General features: G+C 38.9%; 1 protein-coding gene across 1 annotated transcript in view; it reads left to right on the plus strand.

Moving 5' to 3' along the window:
- The window catches only part of ncam1b (neural cell adhesion molecule 1b), a gene marked incomplete at both ends in the record, with an annotated part of 64,557 nt that overhangs the window by 20,856 nt on the left and 17,781 nt on the right, over window positions 1-25,920 (plus strand). The window contains 9 exons of the mRNA XM_079225459.1: window positions 7,538-7,612; window positions 8,373-8,582; window positions 10,191-10,334; window positions 11,487-11,624; window positions 11,980-12,097; window positions 13,512-13,672; window positions 15,115-15,257; window positions 16,746-16,769; window positions 22,712-22,741. Coding sequence (XP_079081585.1) covers window positions 7,538-7,612; window positions 8,373-8,582; window positions 10,191-10,334; window positions 11,487-11,624; window positions 11,980-12,097; window positions 13,512-13,672; window positions 15,115-15,257; window positions 16,746-16,769; window positions 22,712-22,741 — 1,043 coding nt within the window. The remainder of the gene's footprint in view (window positions 1-7,537; window positions 7,613-8,372; window positions 8,583-10,190; window positions 10,335-11,486; window positions 11,625-11,979; window positions 12,098-13,511; window positions 13,673-15,114; window positions 15,258-16,745; window positions 16,770-22,711; window positions 22,742-25,920) is intronic.

The following is a 25,920-nucleotide window of genomic DNA, read 5'->3' on the forward strand; positions in this document are numbered from 1 at the left end:
CGTGCAGTCTCATCATCTTTTAAAAAGTAATGCACAAGTGAAATGCCCAAAGTGTCTTAATGGCTGCTTCAGCTTGGGGCTATAATGAGGGTATGGCTCACAAATTCATTGTTAAAATGTCCTCTTCAAATATTTCGTGGTCTCACTGAATAATATCATACACAGGGTTGAATTCATAGTTTTTACTTGAATACAGTATGTGGTTAACTGGTGCAGACATTGGCGCTCTTATGAAGGCAATTACGGTGATCCACTGGAGAGAGAGAGAGAGAGAGAGAGAGAGAGAGAGAGAGAGATTTCCATGGCAACTGGAAGAAGTGAGTATAACTGTGGTTGAGAGGCATGAGCAGCAAGCAAACACTCACTTGTTCCTTAAAAGTAGTGAGTCCTGAATACAGCCACTTCGGGTAAGCATTGTCCCTTTCAGACTGAGGACTGTTTGTTCTCAATGAAAGTTAATTTCGAGTAATGTGCACATAAATCTGTTTATTGTTCATGGAGAATCGAAATGTGTGCGAGGGTTGTGTTTACCAAAACACCAAAATCACATACTTATATCTTCTTTTTTTTATAAAGTTGCACAGTACATTGTAATGTACATTTTATTCTAATATTACAATAACTTCCCTGTGCTAGAAACATTGTGATGTATTGTGAGTAAGTCCTATATTAAAAACACACTGGCACCATTACTGAGGCAGAGGCTTTTCATCCCCGGAAACAATTGACCCTTTGCAAAGCCCCGCCCCCCGCTGCTACTACTTAAGCTGTCAGAGCTATTATGGAGCCCACACTGCCACTCACTGCACCCCCTGAATACATATCTATTCTTAGTGATATCAGAGAGAAGCTGACAGAAGGGTCTTCGATATGCGTCTGCAGATTATATCCAGGACGTCAAACCGATTCAGTGAAAACAGGTTCAAAGATAAAGCTGGAGGCTAAAGCCTACAGATCAGACAGGAGACTATGATATTACGGAGCAACACTGTTCCTGTAAAGCCGGGTACGTCTGTGTTCACCAGTCACTAAAAAGAAAAAGCAGCATGTGTAGAAGTCAATAGACAACGATGTGCTAACGTACTCTGCTAATGTTAGCCCCAAAAGGTTTGTACGCAGAAATGTAATGTTCTTCTTCCAATCTCTCCCAGTTACAAGTAATACTATTACATGTGCCCAAGCCTCAATGTTACCATAATTAGCTCAAAATGATTGGCCAGTCTGTGTTCGAGGGGCAGGACTTAGCGAAGGGTCAATTGCACTCTTAATTGAAAAAAGACGGTCACAGTTAAAGGTTGTTTGAAATTGTGGTACTTTCATGGATGAGGCCATCATCTATCTATATGTGTGTGTGTGTGTGTGTGTGTGTGTGTGTGTGTGTGTGTGTGTGTGTGTGTGTGTGTGTGTGTGTGTGTGTGTGTGAAAGAGTTTTACACTTTTGTATCATTGTGGTCTATAAAACTATGTGAAACTTTAAGGTTAGATTCCTGCTATGTAAATAATATGCTTTTGCTTCTTTAAGGTTTTATACTACTGTTCTTTTGCCCAGACACAGTCATTTTTTTGTGCTGTTTCACAAATCACAGAAACTCCTGCGTTGTAGTACACTGCCACTACCTTGGGCAAAGTATATATAAAATAGAAATGTTGTTTTAGTATTGTAACTCAAGTTACTCAGTGATTTTCAGGCCCAGTGGCTGGCGTACCTTTTTAATTGAAGGACAGATCAGATTCTTTGGTTTATTTTAGATTACAGATAGTTAAGCTAAGGTTTCGAACTGTGACTGCCAATGTGGCAAGTTTAAGTGTGTGTGGTGCGGTCGCGGTGTGTGTGTTTTACACTGTCAAAAGAGATAATGAGCATAATCCCACACGCCAAGTGAAGCGAGTAGCGGCTTGGGTGGAGGCTTACTACAACATCCAGTAGCACAAGCTGTAGCACCCGGGGTGTTGTTCGAAGATAACTAGGGAGGCCAGAGGAAAGAGACCATGCTCTGCATTAATTATCATCTATATGGTGTCCTTGCGCTTCATATCTTATCAGTCACTTCCAACATTACCGTCAAAAGTCAGTTTATTCCCGCGGGGGACTTAAATGAAGGTACAACCCAAGCTAAAAAGGATGAGTTCAGGCTACATGAACCTATTTAAGGCTCTCCAACTGCAGCCACTGATTACTGGAGCCTAAGGACATCAATGTACATAATTTTCATTCATGGAATAATAACCCCTTTCCACCGCCATCACTTATCCACAGACACACCCACACACGTGCAGGAACATGTGTATGCATTGGTATTAAGTAGTACAATGCCCCAGGGCTGTACTGGAGAAATCATGGAGATGACCCTTGAATAGAAATGGTTTGAATTGGGAAATATGCAGTCAGCACTCAAATAAACGGCACCACATATTTTTGCTGCAATATCCTGTGAGCTGCATTTATAAATAGCAGAGAAATTAACTCGCTTCTTGCCACCACTAATTATATTGTGTTTTTACTCCATGTCCGTATATATTTATTGAGTTTGCTCTAAGACTACAAACACAAGGGTTTTGAGGATGACCGACAGATACATGAATTATTGACACTGCAAGCTGTCTCCTATAGTCATAATCAGCCTGCATCCAAGTATGACATTGCCCACAGCTACAGTAAACATTACATAACAAATAAACTGCTCATGTCAGAGCCACAGTTCTTGCGTTGCATTCAGATTTGCCGTGTGCTTTTCTGTTTGATTGCAGACAAATGGGACCAACAAGGAGATTTATTGCTGCTGTCTTCTTGGTATCTGTCTCGGCATTGTGTTGAAGTTTAGGCAGACCGTCATTCTCTGCTCATACGTCATCGGTCCAGTTGAACACATGGTGTGATTGTTATTAAGACTTAATTTACTGCTCCGATTTTGGGACAGACTGCCATTCTTCATCCATTTGTTGGCAGCTGATGTTTAGGGTTCCAACCATATTAAGCATCCATAAATGACAATGTCTCCAAGGCGGAGATTATTAAATCTAACTATCCTCAGTATGTCTTTCCTTTACAGTCTTAAGAATGCAATTATTGATGTGAAATGGAATCCAAAACTACTCAGAGGTAGAGACATATCTCAACTTTGAATGTTTTTCAGTCCCCTGATGTCCGTTTGTTTATGGACAACTCCTCTTGGTCTCTCCTTCATGTCTCTGACATTCTCCTTTGCATTATAACTTCATGTTTCTCTTTTCATTTATTGTATTATAGGCGCTCGATAGAGGTTCATTGTGTTTAATTTTCATTCAGTTTATGTGAAAGGTAATTTGTTTGGATGAGAGTGAAGTCGGAAGAGGTATTTTAATATGAAATGTAAAATGTAACAGTAGGGGGATTGCATGTTTTTCTTGAACTATGCCACTCTTACTACTCAAATAGTATATTTCTCAGTAGGTCTCTCATTGGTCTGAACAACGAGGACACTTAGCACACGTTTGGACATGTTCTCCAGTTTGTATACAACCTCCATGACTTAGGTTTGCCAATTAGTGGTTCATAGCACCTTCCAGTGACATCTTCCTTTCTACTCATTTTAAGTCCTCGTTCCAGTGTTACCTCAATCTAATGTGAGATAATCAGTCAAACTGTCTATCTTCATTTCTTGCAGTTATTTACAGTAGGCTTTTTCTTGGTTATTAGCAGTTTGCAAAATTACAGTGCAGATTAACGGCTATGATAATACACTTCAAATTGAAATCTTCAGTTTTTATGGTTTAGTAAAATTTGTTTTAATATTTGAAAATAAGTGTATTGGTCCCTTTGGCTAAGGTTTCATAATTGACTCATTTATAGTAGGTGTATGCTGCATTTGTCTTTTTTTTTACTGATAAATGTAGTAATGTCAAATAATATTATATTGGCAACATGGTAGTCTTAAAATAAACACTCTTGATATTAATTTACTTATCCAAAATCAATTACTCATCAATTTTAAAGCAACAAGTCAACAGGCAAAATGCATACTTGTACAATGTTTCTGCTCTCTTGCTTTAACTTCTGAAATATAGATGTCTTCTCCAGTGATTCTCAGTCTTGCTGGGTTTAAAATGAATGAATCACTGGGGATTCACATGCTTACTTTGACGACATTTCTTGTTATTTGGCCACCTTCTGCTTTGAGCCCCGAACTTGAGTTAGAGTAGCCTGTTAAATACATGAAAAGATGGCTGTTGGTTGGAAATAAATGACAGTGTCTTGTCCATCACTATGTGCAATATGGACTATGGTGCTGCCTTCGATCCGAGTACGCAAATTATTGCTTGAGCTACAGAACATTTTAATTTAGAAAACTCCCAGACTGTGCAGCTGTATTGTTCTTCTATTGTAACATTCGACAGAATAGGAAGAAAAACATATAGCGAGAGACAGAGAAGGGGTGGGGGACGTTCATCATTTTGAATGTCAGCTTGCTTGCAGGAAATGACAACGGTTTTGCTTTGTTTGTTTTAATGTAAGAAACGCAGTGCTGTGAAGTACACTGGCAGGTTTTGTAATTTAGCTCTCTGCTTTCTGACTTCTTGACATTAATTCAATGCACGCAGCTGATCCAGTTAGATCACAGTTTGTGATGACTTGGCACATTAGCAATGCATCAGTTAGCAATTTATAGTACCTGTTCGTCTATTATTTATCCAATTATGTAGGGGATATACAGTAGCCTCAAATGCAAGTTTATAAGTTGCACCCAGCTGAAACTAATGCAATAGTCCTGCAATAAATCCTACCTTTATGAACGTCATGGTATTCAGGTTTAGAAAAGTGCTGATTAAACTTTATGGTCATTTTGGAGGCTGTAGTTTCTGGTGCTGTTGAATTCTTCTGAGAGGTATTTGAGATATTCAGACAATCATTCTAGCCAATATGCCAAACACTACAATACACTAATTCAGCCCCTGTCCCACATCTAACCCATCTCTTTAATCGCCTCTCCACCTCCTTTGGAATTGAAAAATATGACTAATATATGATTAACTAATATGATTGATAGTACATCTATGCATGGAGTGATTTAACAGGGCTTTTCTCATTCACCCCTTTTCACTTTATTGTGAGTTATGAGTAATGGGATGTACCCGTTAAAATAGCTGACACCAGAAGGTAAAGTGGGAATAGAAATAAAAAATACAACAATTAGACCACATTTCAACAGTAGTACTGCAGCCTCGGTACTAGTACTTTCCTGCTCGGATAGCTCTGGCTTCGTAGGGAACCATTACAAATATAAAGCACTTCCAGACATTGGATGTGATAATGGGCTTTACAAATAACTTCACTTGAAATGATTATTCATCATCTCCTTGCCTCCTCTGCAAATGAGTTGCTTGTTCTACTAAATGAATACCAACGGTTGTTATTGCCTTGTTTCAATTAAAACAAAACCCTTATCCATAAATTAACATAACAGTGACTTAGCTAGCAGTTCATATGAAAATAATATCAGAGGGTTTTTGGATGCCTGGTATTCATGTTCCTTCACTTTGAACATCAAACGCTGCTGACAAAATGAAACAATTTGGCTCATTTAAAGATAAACCGTCAAACAACTGAATAACTGCAATTCATGCTGTCAATAATAGTGCAGAGAAACAACAGTGATTTTCATAGCCGAAACCTATATTCCATTTCTACCTGACACTGCTGCTCTGAAGGGATGGGGGATCACTCTCTACACACCCACTTCATATCCTCCTCTGGAGGTTTTGGTACACTGAACAGGTTTTTCAAGGTCTTAATTCAGCCATGTATTGCATGCACCTTGGGTTGTTATGAATCTTTCCTGTATTAAATAACAATAAATGAGAATCAATAGTATACAAGAGACAGGTATGTGACAGAGTGGGTAAGACCTCACCACTTCGGTGTGGCATTTCATTTCTTTATCATATATTTTGTTACTTGCCATACCTACAATGTGTTTCAGTCTAAAGGAGCCCTTTCCTCTATTTTATACACTGAATGGTGTCAGTTGTGACATCATGGGGTTAGTCCAAGTACGGGGGCGGGGGGGGTACAATTATGTATTTAGGTTGATTCTGATTTGTTATGCATGTTTGCAAGGTATACCATATGTTAGGAGTATTTTAAAGTGTTTCTACCTGAAGTGAAAGTTTGAAGTATTGCTTTTGTAACGGTAACCTTTTATACTTTTGATATAGATTTTCTTTGGTTCAGAATATTTATTGCTATCTTGCAATGTCAGCCAGGGTTAAATTGATCAGTCTCTCCACAGAGAGATAGTCAATAACTAATCAGTTATTTAAATGTTCTTTTAAGCACAATTCTTCAAAGCCACTGGTTCCAGCTGCTCAAATGTGAATACTGTATTTGCAGTTTTTCTTACTTTGCTTTGACGATTAGACTAATTATTTAACTATCTGCACATACAAGATGAATCGACTTTTGGATGTCTGACCTTTAGTTGAAAAGGAACCCAAGCAATTAAAATTGGTTAACTCTGACTTTGGAAAATACTTTTTTCTTGCCAGTTATACCTAGCTGTGGTCACTCTGGCGAATACATTTTTAGGCATTTCGGACCCATTTAGTCACACTTCTTAGTCTCACCACAGGGCCCCCATTCTGCAAGGAACAAGTGAAGCTTTGTTCTAATCAAACACAAAAGTGTTTCAGGCCATACTTCTGTCCATGTCTTTTACAGAAATCTGTCTTTTTATCCGGTCTTTGATTAAGTGCAGGCTTTCACTGAGGGACACGCTGTATTTATTTTGTTAGACAGACAGGTTGATTTTTTTATTTTAAGCATCCTAAATGTAATTTATCTCAAACCACATTGCCAGCACAGCAATGGCTCTTACCAACCGCTGAGTGTTAACTGAATAATTGCAGTGCTGGAAGACTGCAGGCAAAAGAGGAACAGGAAATACCAGGGTGTTTTGTTAATAGGGCTGCTGAAGCCAAAACTGGGATAGTCAGTTTCTCGATGTGCATGGTGGGCATTGCTCGCTACAAGAGTCCTGTACATGATGCCTTTTTGAACACAGTAAAAAACATGGATGTTTGTGCAAAGTGTGTGCCAAATACAGGCAAGGAAAACAAAAGCTGTTGTAATTTGGGCCAACTGCTGGAAATGAGACGCAGCTTGATTTATTATTGTTTTAACTGCTGTTGTGTGTTTAAAGTTATACATTCAATACGTGTATGTACTGTTATCTACAATTAAATAATGATTAAGCATTTAGCAATATGCCTCAGAGCAAAAAAAATAAAAAAATAGGAATACCATTCTGCCTCGGCCTGAGAACAAAAGATTCATGATGAAACTCAAAGTGTGATCTCTATAATCTCCCCAGTAATGAGCAAATCAAATATGAGTTAATAAAATTAACTTTAACTTTATTAAATTTAAAAATTTCCTGCCGCTGGCTACTTCTTTTCCTGGTTTTAGATTACATACATTTATTTATAAACATGTTGTGCTTCATTTATTATGTTGGCAAGTTTCAGATTTTTGTGTTTTTATATTTGTTTTTTTCTGTTGTAGTTTCATTGGAAGTGCAGATCACTCCAAGCCACGGGGAGATTAGTCTTGGAGAGTCCAAATTCTTCATGTGTGAAGGTAAGTTTACTAAACTGTGATGACTGTGAATACAACATCTCATTTTCTTCGGTCTCAAACCTGCATCTAACCTATCAAGTTTCACATACAAGAGAAGTTGCAAAGATTAAACAGGTCAACCGACAGACATCTGTCTTTTGTGTTAAAATTCTCTTGAAAATATAAAAATATGAATTTGTTCATTTATCAAATATATTTTACCTGAAAAAACTAAATTGGTACTTATAATTCGGACATCAATAATTGGTTCTCAGACAAAAATAAGTACAAATAATAGCAAGTACTAATACAAGTACTCTACATGACCAACCTCTCATCCTCATTGGCAGGATCACGTTGTAAAACCACTTTGCTTTACAAAACCATCTTTTAAAAACATGAAGTGACATCCTGATGATTTAGGAGTCAAGGATGCAGACATCTATCCATATGGCTGAAATGTCCTGCTCATCAATTGAATCACTGATTGACCTTTGTTACACGACACACCCTCGTCAAGTGTTGCCCTCACCATCTGTTCAATGCAAAACATAATAATAATAATAATAATAATAATAACATGTTTAAGTTTATTATTGGATATTTTTGCATTTGACTTGCTTGTAAAGAGTTAAAATTGAACAACCTACAGTGCAACATTCAGCACGAACAACCCACAGTAAAATATTCAGTCTGTGGGCACTGCGGACCTTTTCTGGTGCTGAATGTGTACGTTTTAGATAACTGTTTTCTAACATGCTGCTCTCAACTGTGCTCTCAGTTGTAGGCGTCGCCAGGCACATAGACTGGTTCGGACCAAGCGGTGACAGGATAGAACCGAACAGACAAGACGTAACAGTGACCCGCAACGATGAGTCATCCTCCACCCTCACGCTGTACAAAGCGGGGACGGAACACGCAGGGACCTACAAGTGTGTCGCTACCATCGGAGACCAGCAAGGGGAGTCAACTGTCAAAGTGAAAATCTTCCGTAAGTTTTTTCCCCCTCAACTCACACTCTTCAAATTATTAAGTAGTATGAACAGAGAAGTAGAAAAAAAAAAACATGTTTATTGAACACATAGTATTTTATTGACTGCTGAAGGGCAACACATTACTCTTTTTCTTTTCAAGTGAGGATGGATTTTTCATCAGTTCAATAAACGGTCGGAAGACTATTAGAGGGCTGCTTAATGATCCTGTCTGTTGTGCAGTTCTTGTGAGTAATGGCTTTTATTTTCCATGAATGCCAAGCATCAGCAAATGTCCATCACAGATGAAATCCTTTTCCCGAACAGAACTTTTCCTGTTATTTCATTTCCTATTTAGGTTATTATTAGAAGTGGTCACCCATGTAGCTACTGCATATGGAAATCAATTTGCAGCAAAATAAGATTGCATTTTTCTGTTTGTAATTTACATTTGTCTTGGCTCAGTAGATGTTAAAGGAATACTTCACCCTGTGTTACCTTGACTTCTTTATCAAAACTTTATGTACAAACTCTTAAGTACAAACTCTCCCACAACTGGTGCAGCATCATCCAAGTTTCATATATCCAGTTGCATGCTTACTACTTCCCAAACACTGGTATTTTTGACTGAATAGGCAGGACTGTTTATGCATAAGTGTTTTAAATTGTAAGGTTTTAGTGAGGATGCATGTATTTGGGAAGTAGTGAGCAAACAACTGGATACATGAGACTTGCATTATACGGCTCGAGTTTTTGTGTTTAAAGATGGACATTTGAACTGTTTGTGAAGGTCTTCATGGAACTGGCTTGTAGTCCACAAGCGAGCTACCGCTGTTGTCGGAGCAGTTACACACGCGACAACTTCTGCCACCTACAGTAAAGGGAAGTATGAGGATGAGTTTGCAGATGTAATGTAATGTCACACCCTGCAGTCAAAGAAGATAACAGCTGCTGCAATTGCACCACGTTTACCCCCTGCAGGCAATGAGTGTTACAGCTGCAGTTATATTTTTGTATAGACATTTTTTACAGTGTATGTGTGTGTTTTAAGGTTTTAGATTAAAACTTTTTGCAAGAAATTAACTGCTATATATGAAGAAGAAAAATGTTTTCATATGTTAAGCCTTGTTGGGATGCTGTAGATTTATAGCTGGGAAGTAGATTATGATTCTGTAAATTTTGCATTTAATCCAATGCCCCGCAGAGCTCCTCATTAAACAATTGGTGATTTTTAGGAATTACTGTGAATTAGAAATGCTTTAGTTCTGGTAACGTAAAATGGGATGTCAGCAGGGTTTGTTGTGAGTGATAATGATATTGCAAAGCAATGCCTGAAAGAAAGTACTCCTCAGTGAAGTGGGTTGGTTGTAAAATGGGTCCGAATTTAATATTTTGTGTGTTGAAAAGACGGTGATTGGTGAAAATTGCCAAGCATACCTCCAGTTTTTTTTTACAGGAGAAAAGCATGGAATAAAAAAAGCGTGTAACAATTTTTCCTATACCTGTAATTTTGAATAAGAAAGCATTTCTCCCCGGCAGTCAAGCTTCGTTTAGAAGACGGCTCTTTGATGAGACTCATTAAATGATCGATGAGTAATCAGTATTTATGATTTATGTTGTTATTCCAGAAAAAATCACCTTCACAAACGTACCCTCACCCCAAGAGTTCACAGAAGGAGACCATGCCAACATTGTCTGTGACGTCATCAGTTCGCCTCCACCCACTGTCTTCTGGAAATTTAAAGGAGCGAGAATACAAATGGAAAAAGATGGTAAGCGCTCTCTGAACAGCTTGGGGATCATATTTCTATTTCATTTGATTTGGTTTTCAGCTCCTGTTATCTGTTTCACCTCGACACATTCTTGATATTGTTGTTAGTTTTTTGTTCAATATTGTTTGACATTTAGTTTCCGTGATCTAGTAGTTTGCATAATGATTTGCACAAAATCCAGTTGAAATCAGTCATATCAGGTAGAATCAAAATATTCAAAAATCTGTCAATACTAAATATTCCTTGTTGTGTTTCTTTTTCAGAAGGGTGGTCATACATACATACATACATACATACATACATACATACATACATACATGTATGACCATACCCATATCAACAATGTGATATGGCCAGATTTAAAACTGAAAATTTGATTAATTTATTTGACCTTTAATGGACATAGACGACTACAAAGTAAAAGACAACAACAACACACAACTCCAGGCACAAGCATTGGCTATGCAGATTTATTAGAGACTTGAAGGTGTTCTCGCCCTGCTTTTATTGCCGGTCTCCTCCAGGGTTTATCTTGTGCTTTGAAAGGGAAAAAATAATTTGGTTTTGAATTTGATAACATAACTGATTTTGTTATTCACCTCTGACACTGAGCAATATCATGATGTGTTCGGTATTGTTGGTATCGCTCACTGGAAAATAATAACACAAGCTCATGTGTGGGTTTTGATAGTATTTTGAATTACTACATGATTAAATTTGTTCGGTTCACATTTCATCTCCAAGTGAGAGAGCTCTCCTGGGCCATATTTCTCCTTCTCCGTGTCGGGCATGCTCAAGCATATGACTCTGACGATGTGGAAATCACATATAATCACTGCCCTTTTTCATGCCGCAGTATTCCAGACAGACAGACATGTTGTACATTTCTTTGACTAATTGAACTTGATGAAAATGCATAAATTCAACATTACATTTGTGATAATAATGCAGCGATATTGGTTGTTAAATCAGACCTCTGTGTAAAATTGTTATATTGATATATCAAAAGGAGTCTTTGCAATGTGTTTTTTCTTCTTTCATTACATCACAATGTAATGTAGCACAACAGCAGCTGTGTATCATCAAATACCGCCTAATTTAAACTTTCCAAATATAAAACACGGCTGACAATTAGGTTCTGCTCTCTTTCAGTTCGCTTCAAAGTACTGAGCAACAATCACCTTCAAATCCGCGGCATAAAGAAGACGGATGAGGGCTCATATACCTGCGAGGGTCGCCTCATGGCACGCGGCGAGATTGATCTGCGGGTCATCAAGGTCGTTGTGAACGGTGAGCACACCTCACGCTATTTCCTTTTCCTTTTTGTTCAAGTCTGCATGTTTTTGTGTGGCAGGTGTCCCATGACGCCAGAATAAGCTGTGTATCCTTAGCGGCGACTCGGCTCAGCATCAATGTGGAACCAGTTGCCCAGAGCAACTGTGTATCAAAGATGTTCCATGCTAATGAAGTCTGCTTCCTGCAACTTCTGAGCCAAGCAAATGAGTGTGCCTAAAATAAGTGCTCTGAATTTGTCTGTTTTCTTCCCCTCGCTGCTATTTATCTATGCGACGATGTATCTGTCTGTCTCCCAATTTATTTTTGCTTTCAATCTTTTTTATTATGCGTCTATCTCTGTGTGTCTCAGTGCTCCCGACCATCAGGGTATGGCAGTCAGAGGTGAACGCCACAGCAGATGTCGGGCAGCCGGCCATGTTAACTTGTGCTGTTGATGGCTTTCCTGAACCCATGGTGACCTGGACAAGGTAAACAACTCTGCTAGCAACTGGAGAGACAAATGCTTTGCCGCAGCACTCGTCAGATGGCGGCACATTGCCCTAAGAATTTATCTGTATATTTGTCGAACTGACATAAACATAGAAATCATAGTCTATGAAAGAAAGCAAACAATTAAGATGCCTGACTTAATGTAATGGTAAAGTGATTGCTGTTGCATGCAAGAAACTTTTCAAACCTGTTATTCATTTTTTACACTTAATTTGTGGAAACTCGCATACACAAACAGCATATTGACTAGTAGAGATTGACATTTATTTTCCATCTTTGACGCCACTCAAAGTTCAAACTATACATACATAGTATGTTATCACATTATTAAGTAGCATTAGCACACCTATGCTACGTTACCTATTGAATGTATACTACATGCTGCTTTTTCTTTTTAACCTACCCAACTTTACAGGAACAGTGTTGTTCCTTAATTTCAGTGTCTTCTGTCTGGATCACCAGGTGATGTGGTGGTTCACTTTTACTCTGTGATCTGTAGGCTTCAGCTTCTATCTTTACCTTTCAACCTGTTTTCGCTGCTGAACCAGTTTGATGGCCTGGATATATCCTTCAAACGCACATCGAAGACCTCTCTGTCTGCTTCTTTTTGAATTGCGTTAATTATACATGATCATATAAACATTACATCATGATGTAATGTTTATTCCAGAATACAGAATTATAATACATATATTGCAGTAATCCAATTCAAACGCTGTCAGTGTAATATCCATACAGTAACACACATATTAGGGATATACTGTACTTGCTGGTTCATTCATTGCAATGGAATACTTAATCACAGGTTATCAAAGGTGCATGTAAACAGTGAAACCTGAAGACCGCAGTGTTATCAATAGCCACAGTATTCTATCATTCTGTGTATCTGAATACAGCCATTGATAGCTTCCTGCTTTGTTCATCTTGTTTCCTAGACGGCAGTTAGCTGTGCAGACAGCTTCGATTGGGGGGCACAGCCCTGGCTTTTAGTGCCTTAAACACATTTTCTATAAATGTGCAGCTCGACAGCACCTGCCATTTGTTGAGTGCTGTATTGAAGCCCTAAACAAGTTATTGCAGACAGTTACATTATCACTTTTATATGGCTGCCAATGGTAAAAGACATTTTTTGTTGTTAAAACACTTGCAGAAGTAAAACATTCACCTCATGTTCTGCTCTGACTCTTCCAGCTTTCACCTCTATTTTTCGTCACTGCACTTCTATCTCACCGTTTCTTCTTTTTTGTCCTTCAAGGATCTAGAAACTATTGATTATTTTCTCAAGTCATTATTTGCAAACCAGTTGTATTTTTTTTTAAAGCTTTTAAAATGGTACAGTTTAAACATCGAGTGGATTGATGGATATAATGTTCAAACACATGTTTTCCACAGGGACGAAGTGGTTCTCGAGGCAGGAGAGAAGTACAGCTTTAATGACGATGGCTCAGAAATTACATTAATGGATGTTGCCAAGCTGGATGAAGGAGAATACATCTGCATTGCCAAGAACAAGGCCGGGGAAAGTGAGAAGGAACTCAGTCTGAGAGTGTTTGGTAAGGCAGAACATTTTATATACATACATCCACGAAATAAAGTGAGACTATAAAATGTTCCAAGTGTGTGGGAATGAGGGATAAGACTATGTAGGTGGGGGAAGAACAATTGTATGGTTATGTGTCTGTTTTCTAAGGGATACAAGATGAGGTGTTGTTTCAGTGTGGGTTGTGGTTGTTTCATGTAAAGATGAAGCTTAAGGATCCAGAGAACTGGCCAAGTGGGATGAGCTCTGCCTTTCTTCTCATGTGCCCACCAGGTTGTTGTTGTCTTTATTCTGTCATGTAAGGACCATAATTTCCATCACAACCACAATATCAGTGCATGTAGTCCCATGAATTCACAATGAGATCGCTGGTTCAGTTTATTTTCCCTAACAACAGAAGTCACCTTTAGAGCTACATGTACAATGATTACCACACAATTACTGAGGAGAGCTTTCAGAGCACATTGTTTACCTATTAAGCAATATTTACCCAATTATCTGAACACTTTTCTTGCACTTGCAATGTTCTGCTCTCCTTACATCAATGTGGGAAAGATGCAATCATGGGCTTCCTTGTAAGCTCCCACTTCTGAATATAAAAACTGTTTTAATGTGTTTCTTTTCCCTGATTCTGATTGGAGTTCTTGTCAATACCAAGTCTGATCATATATTTATATTATTATTAAATATATGATATATGTATTTATACACTGAATTATATGAATATGTGTTCAAGTCTCTGTGTTAAGATTTGACTCGGTCTGCAATTCTCATGCAATATATTTGTCTCCCGTCCCTTTTACCCTCTGGGGAGGCTGTTGACTTTTTCTTTTCGCTTCATCCTGCTGAATGTCCATGTCTATTACAATATGACAACACTGCTGTTCTTTTGTTTATGTAATAATTATTGGTTGAGCTAAAAGCATTTTAATACAAGGTTTCAAAACATTTTAAAATGATACAGCATTTACTAGAATGAATAGACTTGCATTTAAAATGTACAAATATATTGATCAATTCATGCGTGAAAAATAAAATGTATGAAAACATTGTGTTAATAATAATCGTAATGCTCAACATGTCACAGTTGTGGCACCTTGTTGTGCTCTCAGTTAGCTCAGATGTAACAATTACACAACAGTTCTCTCAAATCTAAACATAAAGGAAAATGGGCTCCTTTGAGAGAGGCTAAATACATTGTTATTACATGAATTAAGTTTGGACTCAAACATGGTTATCACAACTTTGTCTCTACTGGGACTGGAAGAGCTTAAACACAGTTTTGCTGCCATAGAAATCCCCCATCACCAGTATCAAGCTACAGATCCGCCTCCTTTCGAACACATCACACATCCACCGAGTTGTTTTTTTATTGATTGCATTTGTGCTGCTGAACCGCCTGGCTTGGCTTGTTGTGCTCGTGCCTTCGTAACCACTTTGTGTTTGTGTTTACAGTCAAACCTAAGATCACATACATCGTAAACCAGAGCACTTCAGAGATGCAGGAGCAGGTAACTCTGACTTGTGAGGCATTAGGAGATCCAACTCCCACCATCAGCTGGAGCTCCGGTGAGCACGTCTTCACTGACGGAGAGCAGGTAAGATAATAAAGGCATTGTGGATGACAGTAAAAGCTCAATAGCTCAATATTGGGTACTCAGTTCTGTTCCTTGAGGGCCGATGTCCTGCAAGCAATTTTCCACCTGAAGTCATTGAACCACAACTGGTGCAAAGTAGACTGATATATCTGAGTCCCAGCTGCATACTGTACATACATTCACACCTCTAAGTTTTTAAGTAACTAGTACACACTGGGGAAATTAGACTCTGAAACCACTTAGTAGAGTTTAATAAAAGAGAAAAAAAAATGATGTGATGATCGGGGGGTATTGTCTCTTGAGATGGCACAGAAAGTAAATTATTTAGAAATAAGCATTTATTTTTACTGGATTACTGATACTTCCATATGGGAAATTCTTGATATATTTCAACCCCTCTGCGCCGGCGATAACCGTGGGCAGAGGCATTATGTTATCCATCCGTACCATTCTTGTGAAGGCGATATCTCAGGAACACCTCAAGGGAATTTCTTTGGTCCCCTTCGGACTCAAGGATTGGCGGGGGCAGACAGCCGTGAGGCGGTAATTCAAGTTATTTATAAATTGCCGTTTGACTGCTGTCAATTAATCTCATGCACCAGTTCCTGCATGTACAAAATGGAATGAACTTTCTTCCAGTATAATTTATAACGTATTAGCATGTGATGTGGAATTGAGACACTCTGCATAGTAACCATCAGGGAGGAACACAAACCTGCAGGACTCCGGTGTCTCAACGAGAGGAATTGAATACCTTTTTACCTAAAGAGGTATATTGATCATGCACAGGTGGGGGACTTCTGCCGTTTCCTCAACAAGATTACGGACTGATGATTAGTTCCCCTAAATTTGCAGCTTCTATTCGGTGGCCCAGAGGATATCATGTAATTAGCTCAGTGATGCTCAGCCAGTAATGTGGAGTACACTATTGAGTTTTCCCAAATGTCCAGAGAATCTGCATCAGAAACCCAAGTATAACATTCCCCAAATAATTATGCAATTTGAGACGATGATTACACTTTATCTGCTTCCTATTGTACAGTATTTGCTGGAATGAGCACTTGAACGATCAAGTGTTTTTTTTTGTTTTTTTTTAGCATTTTCAATCACCATTATCATCATTCTGCTCATGCTGGAGATTGAAAAGTTCAATTTAGTATGTTCTATCGACTATCAATATATATTGATATCCTGCTGCCATTTTATTTAATTTGTTTTCAGCTAGCTTTTTTACCAACCATTACATCCTTGATATGATGTCCTCTTGGTTATGTATTCTGCAATATTCCATTCACAAACCATCAAAAACAATGAATACCTGATTGGTATTCTCGCACATCTATTGCCCACATGGCCTGCTTCTTCAAGGCCTTGGTTTCTTGCTACAGTTGAGAGGTAATGAAGGGGGAAATGCTTCAGAGATATATTGTAGTTCATAGAGGAATTCTGTAGCCAGTCCATTACATGCACTACATTTTCTTCCTACAGGCACATCTAAACAGGATCTATCAGGTATGAAAACCACGTGGCACAGAAATGTACTGGAGTAGTTTGGCAAAGTATACCTCCAGGTTTGACAAAACCCCCAGTGAAATCAAATAACCTCTTTTTATTGAAAATCTCCCAGCTGTTTCTTGAAAACCCCAAGGAATGATCTCATTAGAGTTCATGAAATTGATTTGACTGCTGCATGCTTCCCAAATGTAACCTGTAAAAACTTGTCACACTGATCTTGTGATGGAAAGTGTGTGGAGCTTATCTCACGAGATCAGATGGCAATTTGGTTAATAACGTAATAAAAGAGAGACGCCATTTCTGTGTCGCTGTTGCCTGATCATTTCAAACGTTACATCACAGCATGAGGTTGCCTGGATTCAAGCCCAGCTCAGTCTGTCTATCATTTTCATAGTACTGTAGTTTGTCTAACATTTCAGTATCACTTGAAAATTGAGGGTAAAAGTGCTCCACCTATAATCTTTTTGAGTATCAGAACACACCCTGCAGACCAAAATTAAAATGTGAGCGTTTGAAACGTACCGATCGTAGAAGTGGCCAGAGGAGAAGTGGATTCTTGCTGCAGGAAGGTTTAATGGACATTTTCCAAAATGTTTAAACCGGTTGCCACTGAAATCCATTGTAATTGACATGATTTCAAGCAGACTACAGGCACTGCACCAACTGTCAAGCCTACAGGGCTGAGTGTTTGATATTCAAAAATAGGTTTTGAGTGAAGCATCACTTTGAGTGCAAAACACGCTACCACCATATGACGCACGTCACGACGGGCCTGTTTTTTTTGTTCTTGTGAACCTACACACTCTCAGTGGCGAGGTACACACGAATGCAGCGCCCAGTAACAGTTAACTCCTCTGTTCTGTTATCAAGTAGAGATGTCAAATGAGAAGCAGCATTCATTTTTTCGCAGCACACCTGCCAACTGCTGAAACTCAACTCCCTTGTCTGGCGGTGATGGATAGTCTTTTTTTGTGGTCCTGAAGCTGTTATAAGGGGGCTTGAGTAACTCTCAGGGCTTTGCATCCCACCATTGTTTCATAAAAGACTTTGCCTGGCAAGCTGTACTGTGGGTGTGAAGATGGACTCTGTGGATGCTGAGGAAATAAATAACACAAAGGGGCTCTTTGTCATTAACAAAGAAACAGGCAGCTACAATACACATTGCCCACCCACGATGACATGCAACAGCATGGCACATCAAGTGACACGTCATGTGACGCACAGCTGTGCTGTGGCGGTCGTGTGTTTTGCACTTTAGTCTGCAGTATGTTTCGTGATCTGTGGCATCTCTTTACAGCAAACAAATGATTAGCAGCCTTACTGAATGACCGTAGCGTTTAGAAAGAGTAGATGCAGATTTACATTTCTCCTAAAAGTTCTGATTATCAACCAGGGACATTATTTCCATAGTGGGTCTCTGATGAATGCATGAGGAAACGGCTGCTAATTGTTTAATCGTCTTGTTCTGTTTGTTCATCTGATGTCCGTCTGTCATGCTATCTGTAACCATCATAACAGCTGTATTTCATCTGGGATGGTGCGACAATTGAAACAACATTCGTTTGGGGTGGATATGCTAAACTGAAGAAAAAAAAATGCAGCTGTTCAATTTTTGAGCAAACTTTAGATGTTAAGTGCAGGATTTTCTTAAAAATATATTGATGAAATATCTTTGTGTTGCTCAGAAAACCAGTACAGAGCTGTACTGTGCCAGTTTAGATGTGTGGTGGTGATGAATACACAGAATTCATTTGCAGTTCATTTAAATGTGTTTTCAGTTCTTGGGCTCCCCCGTTGGTCAGCCCGTCATTTCTTGTTTGAATCGTGCTGTTTATCTGGGACATGGACTCTGTTATGCAAAATAAAAAGATTCACTCCCGTACAGTACTTTTCCTTCTGTTTCACATTTTAAAAATGACACTGCCCATGACTGATTAGAAGACCGTGGACTATTACTCTATAGCAATACACCGACATTTTGGTAAACAACCAATTTCATCATCTTTGCTTTACAGCAAGATGATGAGTAGCGGAGTATTCTACCTTTTGCAACGGATCACATTTTAATGGTTTAATTATCCGTTCAAATATATTCAGAAGGATGCCAACTTTGGGAAAAAAAGCCTCAGAAACAAAACATCAGAAATCATTTTTGTATGTGGTTTTGGCCGCCTTTACAGCTAGAATGAAGCCTTGATCAACCCTAAAAATACATCTATTTTTTTAATTATTAAAGATGCCCCGTGGTGTATTCAAACAAAGCTTCTGTTTAAATTAATTGTTACTCACCAAAACCCTTGAAGTTAAACAGAATATGTACAAAGTAGATTTTTCTGAAGTTTGAAACCTGCGTTGTTTCCATCCATGTTTACTTGCTCGGAGCCTTCTCCTTCTTCCACACAAAATGCAGACCCACATGTAAAACATTGTTCCATAGTGCTTGTATTGGTCAAAATCTCCACAGTGTACCTTTAAGCTAACATTTACACCCTCGATAACCCTTTTAACCTGTCAATTACTTTAAATTTGACAGTAGAGCTTCATGTTAAAGTAAAAAGAATAAAGAGCCAAGAGTTACGGCTTTAATACTGTTACCTTCACCTTTCATGTGAGAATTATACCTAAAATGCAGCAGGTGAAGGACACGGTCTCTGTAGCTCAGGGTATTGAATTACTCAGTAATGTTGGAGCAAAAAGATCAGGATGAGAGAATTCTTAAGCATTCCACGTCGTTGTTACATCTGATATTCTGTGACAGATCAGCCATTCATTTTCATTTCGAAATCTGGTCCGGTTTCGTTTCCTTTTTTTTTTTTTTTACTGTGGTCTCAGATTTTAAAGGTTAACACGGGGAGAAACAAATTCATGATGAATAACCTCTCACTCAAAACGATGTGCTCCAACTGTGAGTAAAAGGGGTGCGCAATGTGTGTGCATAGAGGGAGATTACTGTATCATACAATAGAAAATGTGTGAAACTATACATTAAAAACAAAAAAAAGAGCTGTACGCTCGTGGGTGCTTGTTTGCGTCGCCCTGTTTCAAATTCAAATTGGCACTTATCTGGGGATAGTTTTGTTTATACGGCTATTCAAGTTAATGTTTTTATTTTAAAACTTTAATCGTCCTTTGAATGAATTTTCTGCGAGTCACTCAAGATAAGTGTGTCTGTTTAATTAGGGAAAATGTAAATTAAGTATTTATCCCTCCCTTGTACATTATCTACATAATGAATGTTTGGCTTATTTGAATACATATTAAACATTCCGCTTGATGCTCAAAGTTTTCAAGCTGTACTTTTCTGTAAATGTTTTTAACTGTATGTATACAGAAGGAGGTTGTCATGAAAAAGGACTAAATATAAAACATAGAAGCACATTCAAAGTATGTAGTTGATTGGTTATCTAATCTTGTAAAAAATTCAAATGAAAAAAGAATCAAGTTTCTGGACACAAATCTGCTGTGAAAGTCTGTTCATATCCAGGTTGCCAATTAGCAGTTAAAGACGTAAGAAAATAAATGCACAAGTATATAAGTAATGAGTTGCTTGAAGAAAATGTGTAATTAATGTGGTGTGGCAGCGGTTTTGGCCGGGCCTCTGAAACAGAGGACTGCTTTGAGTGTTGCGTGCCACTGCAAAGACAGCATTGTTTTCTCAAAACACAAAAGGCTGCTCATTTCCAACAGCAGCTCAGTAGTGGCGCGATCGCGTCAGAGTTTCTTCACTGAAATGCTCGTCAGTTTTCTGTGATCCACTGGCAAAAGCTCTGTGACACGGGACGATGACACCATGCATAGTCATCAGTCTCAGTCAGGCGTCACCCTTCGATTGTAGCACCACCAGGCTGCTGTACATTTATGTGTTCAGCGTGTCCGTGTTAGCATGTCTCCTCTTTCTCGGCATTGCCCTGTTTACGCTGACGTTACAATTCCCGTCAGAACAAAAGAGCCGGGATGATTCTGCACGGGATTGAATAACAATGGGCTGGAAAAAATGCTAAGTCCCGAGGGAGCAGTCATCATATTGTTCTGAGCGTTCGCTCGGAGGAGCAATTTTGGTTCGGTGACTTCCGTTTTGCACGCTCGCATTTGCTGCTGTCCCCTTGTCCTTTTTGTCTGAAACAAACACCTGTCACAGACATGACGGCGTCGGAGACACTTGTCAGCTCACTTAGGGCAGGAGCGTCGCTGCAGTCAAGCGCGTGCAGTCGTGGTGGTTCCAGACTGTTAGGTTGCTAGTTTTAATTGGACCTCACACTATGAGCGTTGCACATATTTAATCATCTCCCCTTTTTACATCCCTTATTTTGCTTATTTTCGTAGTAAAGGGGGAATCAGGTTTGTCAATGATGTTAAGTGAATTCAAACACACCATATGTATTTACAAGCCACCAGCATTGATTATGAGAGGGTAATTTTTAGTTGTGAATTAATGGACGGTTGCTTTTGTTTACTTAACAGTTGCACCTGATGAAATAGCTGTTTATTATTCTGCTTGTTACGCTTCAGCACTTTTTCGCTATGTGGGTCATCACATCTCATTGTCATGCTTAACATTTTCTCTTTAGCGTCATGAAATCCGTAGAGCATGCTTTCTAACCAGCTTTCCGTCTTGTGGGGTTGGGCTACTTAGTGTCATTGTGATTTAATTTGACATGGCATGTTGACTGGGACAGTTGTATGTATTTGTTTATTATCCAGAGGTTTGATTTGATCTGCGATGATGTGAAGTAATTCTGCATTTAGTAAAGTGGGAAATATGACCAACATGATTGGGATTATCACTTATTTATCTTGATATATGTGATGATATTACCTCTGTAATACTGAATAACATGATAAAAAGTGAAACTCATGTTGATCCCAGTCAGAAATCAATTTAAATGTGCTTAAAGTATTTATAGTATAAACTATACTACTATTTCCTGAAATTCTCTGAAAAATATGCATTAAATACAATTATTTGAAATGTTAATAAACCAATCAGACATGAGAGCTACATGGTGATATGGAGAGGCATTTATGTATACAATTTCACAATAACTCAGGCCTAGTTATCACGATAATCTTTAGTCCACCCATTAAAGTATTTATAAATATCCACTGACAGGGTGATACGCTAGCATATGTTATTTTTAAAGAATGAGTTATTCAAATCTATTTTAGGCTTTTAAATGCAATCAAAGCACAACACTGTTAGAGGCTGTATAGAAGTACTGCTAGCATTCAGAGCAGAGCATCTGATACAGGCCACCTGTCGGCAAAGATTTATTTCTAGGTGTCGCAAGGGGTATAGGAAGAAGTGCAACAAAATTGCTTCTTCTAAACTCCTCGTGCTTATTAAGAAACACAGCAAGACTTGATGACGAATAACTGTTGTTTCTTGATGTAGGACATGTTTTTTACATGCACAAATGAACAACAATGCCAGTTTTATTGGATTTTATATAATCATTATTGCTCTAAGCCTAAAAAATGGATTGTTTGTCATTAACTGCTGTACTACTTTTACCAAACAGGCTGCCATCTCCCTTTGTGGCAGTGTATTGGATTCATCCTGATAAACCAATAACCTTTTTATCCGTGAGCATTTCTGTTATCGTGATGCCAATACACCAACTTCTTTGAGGGCTAGAAGCAGTCTTGTTCCAGCGTGCAGTACAAACAAAAACATACCCCAAAAAATCCTCCAGAAATACACCTATTAAAAGAAAACCACCTGTTGTCACATAAAAAGCTTCTCCACTATGGAAATCCAGAGCATAAACCTTATTGTATCTGCAGATTTTCGGCACAATCATACATTCAGCTTAGGGAAAAATAATATGGACACTTAACGCTTGCATGCAATGTGCAGCGTCCCAGCTTTGCCTGGATAAGGATTACTTTCTAAGAATGGCTTTGCCTTTTGTTTGTTGTTGTGTCTCTGTCCTCTACAGGCATCATGGACTCGGCCCGAGCAACACAAGGTACTCTAAATGCATGACTTTTTACCTACACCCAGCTATTTTCATGTCAGAGAAGTCTAATTCAATTCTGGACGGACGCAGATCAAATTTCTTGATCAATTAAGGGGCAGGGGAGTATAACTCCTGAGCAAGATGCCAAGGGCGCCTGTCTGACCATATCTCTTTCTTTTACATGTTCGGTTTACACATTAACTCAACATGCAGTCGTCTACTTCAGCCTGTGGTTGCTTTTCCTTTCAGACCTTTTACATACCTGCAAGAATACAAGTCAATAACAAGACATCAGATGTCTCTGTCCTTCCACCAGCACCTCCAGATCTCACTCAATCTGATGCCAATCCTTGATTTGTCACTTTAAGATATATTTTTGACATCAAAAACATTTTTTTATAGCTTTCATTTTTTGGACTAAGGATGAAGGAATATGTATGCAAGATGTCTTTGTGCAGCTGCTCACAGTATCAGAGCGAGGTACTGTTCCTGCGAGAAAGAGAACATTGGCAAAAGAAAGAGCTGCCTACTTAAGCTTTCCACCAATTGACTTCCTTATCAAATATGTGTTTTACACAATGTGAGAAAACTGGTGAGAAATACCACTTTGTCATTTCTAATTTCAGTGCTGAGTGCACCGAACTAGAGGACAGTACAGATTCATCATTGAGGCTTTCAAATGAAGAGAAGTTTGTTGCTCTCACGAAGTGTGTCGTTGATGATTAGCTCATCACAGGTTCAGGTGCAAGATCAAATGCTAGGCTTGCCATTGTTATTTTTACTTTTGTACCACTTGAAGGGAAATTCATACATATTTTTAGATCATTTGGTTCTTCAAATAGCCCCGGTGTTTTATTTTCAATTTGCAGGAAGCTCTGGACATCAAACACATTGGTCTTTTCCTTTTACTCCTCTCTGTAACCGTTTTAGAATGGGTCAGTTTTTTACATTCGCTGATTCCAACATGCACTCATTAATAACACCTGTGATTACAACATGTTTAGAATTGAAACACGTATCACACTCTACTCAGAGAAAGACAGCTGGACAAAAAGCCCAAACATAATATCCTAGGATTCCTAGTTTGAAAAGAAGGATAAATATAATCAAAAGCAAGTGCTACTTTTCCCTAAAACAAGAACAATCACGCCATGCGTGAGTTATGCCATGCTATTTTTTTATGAAGCATATTTGAATTAACTGTTGTCTCTCAAATTATATCTCAGCAACATATTTGCAGCACATCTGTGATTTCAGGTTCATTGATTCTCGTTAACTAGTTCTCACTTTCCGACATAGGAATATGGGGTTTAGTCCACCTGCTCTCTGAATTGATCAATGTGTCTCTCTGCAAGAGATCCCATTATAGACCACAGAGGAGGAGAATGAGCACGGGGCAATATGAGCATGCTGAGCATGTTTGTTGCAAGTGCGTAGGCAGCTGAGTGTTCATTTGACAAGCCACGGAAGGGAGGGTACATTCAGGGGAAGGCGCATTTGTATGCAGGACCAGTTAAGATTGGGTGAGACATGAGTTTAACATGTCCTCAGTGTATTCTCATGTTATGCTCTCACGTTGCAGCAGGGTCTCTCCTCTGCTGGTAAAGCTGTTGGAGAGCTCTGCTGTCAGTTTGGTCGGCTTTGTTAGAGGAGCTTCTGGCAGTAAAGTCAACAAATAATTGATGTTTAATAAGGATGTTTCCTATCGACAACTACTATGCTGCCTCGTGCATTCATACTATAAAATATTAATGAATCGCACCATCACGTTTTAATGAAGGCATGATTTCCCTCCCATAGATGATGTTCGTTACGGGCTTCAAACGGGGAGACTGTCCATATGTTTTTTTTGTGGTTGTTGACATTTCGATGCTGCATTCTTTAAAAGGTAGTAGCACACAATTAAAAAGGACTCAATGTTGAAACATACTGACTAACTAGTACTTTGAGGCGGTACACAGTGTGGCATGTTGCACAGATGCAGGTGTCCGAAGCCGTGCGACAGGGGTCGAGGGAGAATGCTTTCTGCCCAGGGGTCAGAATAAAAGGGTAGTGTGTTATGTAAGTGAGTCCCTGGTCCTGCTATCCGCTATGCATAATGAATGCCCCAGACATGCTTTGTCTGTGGAATTTGCATACAAACTGGCGAGGGCTTCTCTTACATGGCTGCACAGACTGGGCCCTCATTCAATATGTGTAAAAGCATCCGTGTCATTGTTTTGCCTGCAGCTTGGATCAAAGCCATGAAGGCGACCATTAGTGAGGCCTAACTATTCAATTCTGCAGCACCTTGTAAAAAGAAGAATCCATAAAAACCCCAAAGCTTACTGTATCAAAGAGTACTGTATAAAAAATAATGTCCCAAATCCAGAAACTAATCTTCAGACTTGCTGAGTTTGAATATTTGCTCTTCCATTAGTGGCATTAATAAGCACTTGAGGAAAATGAATGTTTAGAACCTGCATAATACATATTTTAATTAGTTATGTCCCGAAAGAGAAAATGTTTCTTTAAAGGAAAACTTTGGTCTGAAACTGTACACCCACGGTTTAGTGTCACATGACAACAGCAACCACAACAACACAGAGTTGTTGACCCTGACGGTCAGGAAGCCACTTATGGTCGGATGTTGGAACTCTGCCTATCAAGTGAATGAAACCAGGTATCTTTAGAGCAGCGGGGTCATTTACACATCTCATTAGCCAGCTGTCTTCTGCTATTCCCCTGGTTTCAAATGCTATATGACTTGGCTTGTGCCCTTCATCACTGAAACTGGGGCATGTGCTGGATGTGGGTTCAGAGAGCATTGCAACACTCAGTACAATACCAAAGAAACACCTCAAGTCATAAACTTAGTGACTCTTAAGCCCCGACATAAAAGTGCAAGTGTGGCATGTAGGGTCTGCTGTCAAGCGTCATGCATCACAATATTTCACAAGTTGATAAGCCCTCGGTGTGAAAAGCTCTGGATGGTTTCCAGTGCTTCTCTCATCTATTATTGATAAGCTCCCCTGTTCTGTCAACTGTGTCCTTATGTTTCCACGTCTTTACGGAGCAGACTGTGCCTTTTTCATTAGCGTAATGTCTCTTCTGGTCGTTAAAGGCAGGCTTTCTGAAGTTGTTTTTGTGTTATTTTTCAGGTCACACTTCTTTTTGCAGAAATGAGTTATGTGTAAATGTGCAATATG

The sequence above is a fragment of the Taurulus bubalis genome, assembly GCF_910589615.1.
Source record: "Taurulus bubalis genome assembly, chromosome: 10".
NCBI classification, from domain to species: Eukaryota; Metazoa; Chordata; class Actinopteri; order Perciformes; family Cottidae; genus Taurulus; species Taurulus bubalis.